Consider the following 8,815-nt stretch of genomic DNA (forward strand, 5'->3'; position numbering starts at 1 on the left):
TATTGAGTGTGGTAGTGAGTCACATGATCAGAGCTGTACTTCAAGAAGATCACTTTGGCAGTTGGGTAGAAAATGGACTAGAGTGGAGAGACCTAAGGCAAAAGGAAACCATTGAGTAGGCTTTTGAAATAGTCTAGATGTGAAGTGATCAGGGCCTGCAGTAGGGTGGCATGTTATCGTAGAAAAACATACTGTGGCTATGAAGGTTCCCACTGGGAAGCTCCATCTGCCAACAGAAAAAAATTAAACCCCTTGTAACAAATAAAGATGGTCAAAGAAAACCAATCCCCATGTTGGCCATATTTAAAAATGTATACCACACTTTTTCCTTCTATGCTGCTTCTTCTTTCACAATATGTCTAATGTGGAAATATGTTTACATGATTGCGCATGTATAACCTATATCAGATTGCTTGCTGTCTTGGAAAGGGAGGAGGGGAAGGAAGGAGGGAGAAAAAATTTGAGATTCAAAATCTTATAAAAAATGAATGTTGAAAGCTATCATTTGTCACGTATGTCAATGGCATCATCATAGAGCCTAATTCAATTGGCATTGAAAAATACTCAAAGTGGACCAGTGCACTATGCCAAGATGCTTTGGATTCTGTTAGGTAGCCAGTGGTTTTTAGTGTTGTTTATGTAGTGGCTGCTAGCAGACTTCTATGATGGAGGAAGACAAGGAGAAGACTACTTTCATCTCTCCAGCTAGATTTTTACCAGGTTGAGCCTGTTCTCCAAAGCATCTGGTGGGCACCTGCCTTTTTCCAAAGACTAATGGAGAAAATAGCTGGAGATATGAACTACCCAAAAGTGCTGGCATACCCTGCTGATCTCATTGTTTTGGGGAAGATTTTTGAAGAACAACAGGATAGAATGACAAAAATGCTAGGTTGGTTAGAAGAAACCCATCCTCATATGATATGGATACAAGACTGTCCTTGACCATCTTGGTTGACCTCTTCTGAATACTTGCAGGTTTACAATGTCCATAAACTGTGGTGCCCAGATCTGAACAGAATACTCCAGATGAGATCTGATGAGGGTAGAGTGTAGAGAAACTATAGTATCCTTAATTTTGGAAGCTATGCCCCTCTTAATTCGGCACAAAAATCCCCTCAGTTTTTATTTGGTTGCCATATCTCAAAGCAGGCTTGCATTAAACTGGCACTAAAACCTTAATCTTTTCAGAAGAACTATTGTCTAACCTCTCCTATACATATGAAATTGCTTTTTGAACTCAAGTGAGTTACTTAAATTAGCTTTTTTGAATTTCATCTTTTTAGACTCTGACCAAAGGTGTCATTTTGAGATCTTGAATCCTGACTATATCACTGAATATTTAGCTATCCTTCTTAGCTTGGTGTTATTTGCAAATGAGTATGCTATTTATGCATTTATCCACGCCATTGATAACAGCATTAAATAGTACAAAGCTAAGCATATATCCCCAAGGCACTGTCCTGGAGACTTCCTGCTTTGTTTATTCTTAACCATTAAAGACTACTCTTTGAGTCAGGCCATTCAACTAGTTCTGAATCTCTCCAACTGCACCTTGGCTGAGTCAGCATCTCTGCCTTCTCTACATCTTGTTTTTGTTGATGAATATGAACTTTTTTTCATCAACAGATGAGGAAGCTGGACTTGAAAATATCCAAGAGTTCTGGTCACTGCTTTACACCCGTACTTCCCCCAAAGGGTCTCGTGCCCTCATATTGGGGGAGGGAGGTTCCTTAGAATTGGGAAACTCTGACTTAAGATCAGAAGACCTGATGTTGAGTCTTGCTTTTGCCACTTATGAGGTTTAAACCTGGACAAATCATGTAATAATAATAATAAATAGTATTTCTAAATAATAAATGGTATTATTAGTGATATTAATAAGAATAAATGGCATTTATGCTAAAGTTTGCAAAGCTCTTAAAAATATTGCTGCATTTGAGCCTCCCAACCACCCTGTGATGTGTATAATACAGATCTATCCCCATTAAAAGGTAAACTCCTTGAGGAGAGGGTCTGTATATGTGTTTTCCTTCCTATCACCAAAGACTAACATAATGCTCATCATTTTTTTTTTTTGGTTCTGTTCCCCATCTATGATTTCATTAATTAAGGAAACTCCTACCAAAGCAGATCCTGGGAATAGTGTGAGGTTAAGGGTCACATAGGAAGCAATTTTCAGAGATGGCCCAGAATGCAAGTCTTCTCACCACAAATCTGTTTTTTAATGAATGAAATAGACATAATAATACCAATCCTATCAACCTTAAAGATATGATGAGTCTCAAAGGATGTCATAGATGTCATTGGAAGACACCTAAGCAGACTCTATCCTCAAGGAGTTTAACTAGTAAAGGGGATGGATCTGCATTATGCACATCACAGGCTTGATGTGAGGCTCAAATGCAACAATATTTTTAAGAACTTTGCAAACTTTAACATAAATGTCTATTATTATTAATCATAGATCTCAAGGCCATTTGGAACCTCAAAGTACTGTATACTGTTAATACCATTGGATAATAAGGCAGACACAGAAATGAGACCAAGAACAGGAATCATCATCATTCCCTGTTTCTTCTTGTTGCTGCCGTTTGCACCAACCACTTCCATGGAAGTCGTGCAAAGACCAGAGGTTCCTCTGTATGGACTAGTCTCCTTGAGATGTAAGTGAAAAAATGGGGGGTCAGCAGACCTAGGACTAGATCCAATATCTGCCTCTTGCTACCTGTGAGACCTTGAAAGAGTGATTTAACCTCTATGGCACAGTTTCCTTATTTGTGATGGGAGGGGGCTGGGTTAGATGATCATTAAGTGCCTGTCCACCTCTAAACCCACAATCCTAAGATATAGGCAGTTATGATATCAAAGTGGTAGGGTTGTTACATTCAATACCCTTTCAAATCAGTCATCAACATTACTCTCCTTCCTATTTGGTTTTGCCTATGTTTCGTCTGTCTCTGCTGCTATTTCAAGTTCACCACTTCCCCCTTATCACCCTTGTCACCCTGCCACACACATTTCTGTATCCTCCCCTCCCCTCCATTTTTCCCATGATGAAATTGTACTGCAACTCAGTCCTTGACACCAGCCTTACATTTCCTGGGTTGACTTTTCAGTTCCTAACTCTCACTATGACATCAAATCTACCCCAGAATTTCCATTCCTTTTCTGTTCCTCCAATTGCTTCTAGAAGCCCATATAAAGACAGGATTCAAGCATGAGACAGAGACACAGACTTCCAGAGTCTCTTAGCTTGTGCTCTGCTCCTCCAAGCCTTCTCTTCTATTGGGATCATGAAGGTCTCTGTGGCTGCCCTCTCCATCCTCATGGTCATGGCCTTCAGCTCTCTGGCATCCTCTGCACCAAGTAAGTGAGCTTTCTCTGTCCCTCTGTGACTGTATCTAGACTGTGGTCATAAGCTGGATAGAGCCCTGATGGAGGGTAAGGCCAGTTAGATCATGAGGATATGGTAAGGTCTCGTGTGGGGGGACTGGAAGGGAGGGACAGAAGCAAGTTGATTGAACTTGAAAGCATTAATATGCTCTTGACAATTTATGCTGGTTAACATATAAGTTCAAGGCAGAACAAAAGAGTAGAAAGGGCACTAGACTGGGTTCTAGTCCAACAAGGTTCTAGTTCTGGCTTGATTACTAAATATCTTTGTGGCAAGTGATCTTCTCAATAAAAGGCAGAAGTTGGATGGGCTGATCTCTGACATCCCCTGCAACTTCAACTTTTCATGTTTTCTCCATGGATCCTTTATGGAATGGGAACAGCAGGTCTGATTCTCCTCTACACACAATGAGAATCATACCTAGCATAAAAAGAGCCAGGGTAAGGGAGATGAGAGAGATGATATCCATGCTATGCCTGATGGAAAACATTTTTTTGTGGGACATAGTTAGCAGCTAAGAAATATAGAGTATGAACATATGACCCTAATTCTATATTTCCCTTTTCTCTACAGTAGGCTCTGACCCTCCTACCTCCTGCTGCTTCTCCTATGTCAGCCAACAGATTCCCAGAAAATTTGTGACAGACTATTATGAGACCAGCAGCCTGTGCTCCCAACCAGCTGTGGTGTGAGTATCCACCTACTTACTGTCTCTACGGAATATAAGGAGATAGGATGGAAAAAGGAAATGGGGTCATTTGGCAACCTGATCAAATGGATAGATCAGGCAACAGAGATGAAACCTGGCTACAAAGGAGTACAGTAGTCCATGTGGTCCCAGACCAAGGTTCGCTCCCCAGGAAGCAGGGCAAGGGCTATTATCACCTGAGGGACAGTATTCATCTGATGTAACAGGAGCTTGAAACTAGCAGGAGGCTTCCAAAGGGACTCCTTACTGGGGAAATCACTAGAAAGGAAATGATTGACTCAAAAGGACCAGGGGAATGGCATAAAAGGTGGGGATTGTCCCTTATATCTTTCTACAAATCTGCAGGTAGTTGTCAGTGTTGTGCAAGAAGGGAACATGGAGAACATTGGTCTCTCATCTACCCTCCTCTCACTTCCTAGGTTCCTGACCAAAAGGGGCCGTCAGGCATGTGCCAACCCCAGAGATGACTGGGTTCAGGCTTATATGGATGACCTGGAGCTGAACTGAGGAGCTCAGCGGCTTTAGACAATGCATCCTAAAGAAGAATGATCCAAAGCAAAGAACTCTGCAGTCGGATGAGATCTTCCAGGACTGAAGCCTTCCTGAGATCAACTTTCCCATTAGAATTCTTTTTGCAAAGTGAGATTTAACTTATTACGTAAATTATTTGGTGGTAACTTTGGATATTTATTGGTACCATTTGTACTTCTGGAGGGCACCTGTCCCCCATGGGGACCCCCAGTAGCATCTGAAGTTCTGCTCTTTTGAGTGCTAAGGCTACCTGCTGGATTCCATGATCATCTGTTAAAGAAAGACTTCAGAATAAAAATTTAAAAACCACGTCTTTTCACCATGGTTTCTATTTTCTCAAGGGAAAAGAGAGTGAGAGAAGGGTTCTGCTATTTTTATAGAAGATGGGTGTGGCATTGTTAGGGGACAATATTTCTGTAAAAACTCTAAGAATTCAGTGAATGGCCATTTCACTTTGAGTCAGTGGAGTGATGAGGAAACTAAAAATAAGATCTTTTGTTTTGAAAAAACTAGTTTCCAGAAATAGAGAAGCAATATTATCATTGCCGTATGGCCTGGGCAGACCACACTCAGACTATTTGGGTCAGTTTTGGGAACTACAATTTATGAAGAACACTGGGAAGCTGGAGAATGACAAGAGGAAGCATCCAAGGACTAAAGGTGCTTAGTCATAAGAGGATGAGTTGAAGGAACTTGGGATGCTTAGTGGGGAGAAGAGAAGACCCAGGTCAGACATAATTTCTATCTTTAGATATTGGAAGAATGTAGATTTGTGCTCTTTGGGTCCCAAGAACAGAGCCAGGAGCAATGGATGGCACTTGTGAGGAGGTAAATCTAGGCCTGATGTTAGGAAAAACTAAACAATTATGGCTGTCCAAACTGGAATGGACTGCTTCAAGCTTTGGAGGGTTTCCCCTCCCTTGGAGGTCTTTAAAGAGAAGCTAGGTGAACACCTACAAAGGATGGCATAGTGGGGATTGCTTTCAGTCACTTTTTGCAGTAGATGACTGGTCCCTTCCAAACCTCTAATTCTATGATTCTGTGATATTGTCAGGGTATGGGCCAAAAATAGTTATCTCATAGGAGATGTACCAAGGAACCACTAGGGAAAGTGGAGGAGAGAGGAGGAGAACCAGGAAAGACTTAATAAATTGGGTATTATTTCAAAAGGTGTGGCAGGAAAGAAAGTGCTTAATTTGGAGTCAGAATACCCAGGTTCAAATCCTGGCTTCTTTACTTGCATGGCTGTAGGCAAATCACATACCCACTCTGAGTCTTTAGAAAAATTTAGTGTATTTAACAATAATCTAACTATCATGTTTTTTCAATAAATGAGAAACCTGTGGTAAACTGGCCAATCTGGATGTGGATGGGCAGTGTCCCCACTCACCCTGCTCTGCCTGCAGCATAGAATTGCTGGGGAGATGAAATCCCAAGGGAGATTTGAAAAGGATTGGGAAGGAAATGAGTCCATTTTGGACTTTATGCCCTCTGAGGTTCCTTCTAGCTCCAAACCCTTGATCCTGTTATCCAGAACTCCCATTCTTAGGGGGTTTTGAAGTTGACAAAGGATTGACTTTTCTCTCAAGAACCCATGCAAAATAGGGAGAGGTAGTATTATTATCCCCATTTGATGGATAAGGAAATTGAAGCTCTGAGAGATTAATTGGTTTTCCCATGAGCATACATCCAAGGCAGGGTACACGGCTCTGTGATTTCAATTTCTACACTATTCTACAATTTTGGTACCCCCATGCTGTCTGCTCTACCAGGCTGTGCTGGAATGGTCACTACAGTGAGTGAGACAGAATCCCTTTATGTGTCTAAGAACATGGGAGGCTCTTGACTGTGACAGAAAAAATGGAGAAGTTCAAAAGATGTGTCTCCACTTGTCTTGCTCTCCTCTCACAATTTCATCTTATTTTTGTTGACACATTTTTACACATTATTGATTTCTGAATCTTTCTTATTCAGTGAATTATCCCTTGCAACAAAGATATTAAAAAGAAGGGGAAAAAAGGTTCAGCAAAACCCACCAACACACCAACTGTATCTGGCAGTTTATGTGATGTTTCATACCCCAAGTCCCCCATTTCCACAAATAGAGTGTTGGTGAAGTTCTCAACTCTTCTAAGGGGCCAAGGCTGATAAATGTGTGTATGCAGTTTCTTAAACAAGTTTAGAATTAGAGAAACCACTAGACGAAGCACTGAGGTCAGTGAGTGTAGCCAGGACAACAATGCCTTCTATAACATTCATTGGAATTCCACAAGCTTTTATTAAGTGACTACTGTATGCTAAACACTCCTGGGTGGTGAGATCCCAGACACAAAAATGAAACAATCCTTACCCAGAAGGACTTTGTAGTCTAATGGAATACAGTCCAATGGAAAGAAATTACACAGAGCCAGAGAAGTAAATTTACAAAATCAATTCTAGGGAGAAACCCTAGCTACTGAGGGAATCAGAAATGGCTTCTTGTAAAAGGTAGCATTTGAGCAGAGCCTTGAAGATAGTGAGGATTGTGAGAAGTGGAGGGAAGGAGAGAGAGCCTTCTAGGTATGAGGGACAGTCTTTTCAAAGGCCCAGAAGAGAAATATGGAATGGTAGAGGAAACATTGAAGCTTCTGGAGGAGGTGGGTGATGTGGTTAGACATAAACTTGAGGAATGTCAATTTCACAGCTCTGTGCAGGATGGATTGAGGAGATGAGAGCTTGGAGAGGACAAGGGGCTAACCAGAAAGATATCCTAAGAGTCCAGGTGAGAGATGATGAAAGCCTTGCCCAGGGTGGTGGCCATTTAATCCAAGAGGAGGGGATAGCTCAGGAAGTGTTGTGAAAAGAAAAAGAAAAAGTTTTAGAGAGTGACTGGGTATAGTGAGTGAAGAGTTGAGGATAATTTTGAAGTTTCAAACCTGTTAACCTGAAAGGATGATGGGACTCTAAAGGAAAGAGGAAATTGAAAAGGAAGGTGAATTTAAAAGGAAGAAAATGAGTTCTGCTTGGAGTAGGTTGGATTTGAGTGTTAACGAGACCTCTAGGTGAAGAGATTCAACAGACAGCTGGTGATATGGAAGTGGGATTGAGGAAGGAGATCAGGGAATTTAAAGGATTAGGGAAGGAAAATGAAAGTATCTGAAGGATGAGGATGATTGCATACCTTGTCCAGGGACACCCAGATTGCTAGTAAGCATGAAAGGCAGGATTTAAACCTCAGCCTCCTTGACTGTAAGTTCAGCCCCCTATCTACTATACCACACTGCCTCTGCTGGAGGGGAAAGGGGCAAGAAGTCCATAAAATCTGGACTGACTAGCCCTGTGAGTGGGATTCCCCTTTCTAATGGAAACTCAAGGGAGAAAGGAGAAGTCCTTTTTTGCTTCTTACCGCTAAGGGAGAATTCTAGACCTGTCTGGTTTCCTCCTCTCTCTTCCTTTTCAGGTCAAGAGAATATAGCAGACCTCTTTTCCTTCTTTTTTCCTCTTTCTCCCAGGGCTCAGATAACACCATTGTTCCTTCCAGTCGAGGTTTGACTAAGATGTTTTTGTGGGTTTACTGTAGCACTGAACCTTTAATTCTCTGTCTCTTTGAGGATGTCCTCAGATTCCCTGGATCTTTCTATGTCCTATATCTGTCTCATTTGAGGCATCAGGACACTGAGGAGGAGTGAGGGAGAAAGATGTATGACTCTCAGCACAGGGAGGGAGAGGAAGACCAGGCCACAGAGAAGAGACACAGTCAAGTCAATATTAAGATAAGGTTGTCTTTGGCAAACCCACCCACTGGCCATAAAGGAGTGATTCTCCAACTTAAGTCATAGGATCTCTCCCAATTTCTTTTATACAAAAAGTTGACCTGACCCTCACATATACATTTTTCTTTTTTATTATGAACATTATTATGAACATTTTATTATGAACATTATTATTATGAAAATATCAACAAATAAAACCATTTCAACATACAAAGAAGAACAGAAAAGAGGAGACTATATACATCTGTGAACTTTTACTGAATATAGTTTTTCTTTTAAAGGCATATATTAAATTTGTCACAATGGCAAGTACATTCCCTTGATTTTTGTGTTCACTTCTAGAATTCCTTCTGTTCTTTTGTGTTCTTTTTTTCCCCTCAATTTTCCTTTCCTTTCCTTTCCTTTCCTTTCCTTTCCTTTCCTTTCCTT

The 8,815-nt window shown here is 41.1% G+C and overlaps 2 protein-coding genes across 2 annotated transcripts in view; both read left to right on the top strand.

The window, feature by feature from the left end:
• Nucleotides 1-3,065: 3,065 nt before the first annotated feature.
• Nucleotides 3,066-4,943, top strand: LOC114042870 (C-C motif chemokine 4-like). The gene is made up of 3 exons (XM_027861620.1): nt 3,066-3,366; nt 3,968-4,082; nt 4,523-4,943. The coding sequence occupies exons 1-3, from the start codon at nt 3,294-3,296 to the stop codon at nt 4,608-4,610; spliced, it is 276 nt and encodes a 91-aa protein (XP_027717421.1). The 5' UTR covers nt 3,066-3,293; the 3' UTR covers nt 4,611-4,943.
• Nucleotides 4,944-5,151: 208 nt separating this feature from the next.
• LOC114042871 (C-C motif chemokine 4-like) overlaps nt 5,152-8,815 on the top strand; it is a 7,911-nt gene continuing 4,247 nt past the window's right edge. The window contains exon 1 of the mRNA XM_027861623.1: nt 5,152-5,294. The gene's annotated coding sequence lies outside the window, so the exon portion shown is untranslated. The remainder of the gene's footprint in view (nt 5,295-8,815) is intronic.

This window comes from Vombatus ursinus, unplaced genomic scaffold (genome assembly GCF_900497805.2).
Source record: "Vombatus ursinus unplaced genomic scaffold, bare-nosed wombat genome assembly UNPS02014768.1, whole genome shotgun sequence".
NCBI lineage: Eukaryota > Metazoa > Chordata > Mammalia > Diprotodontia > Vombatidae > Vombatus > Vombatus ursinus.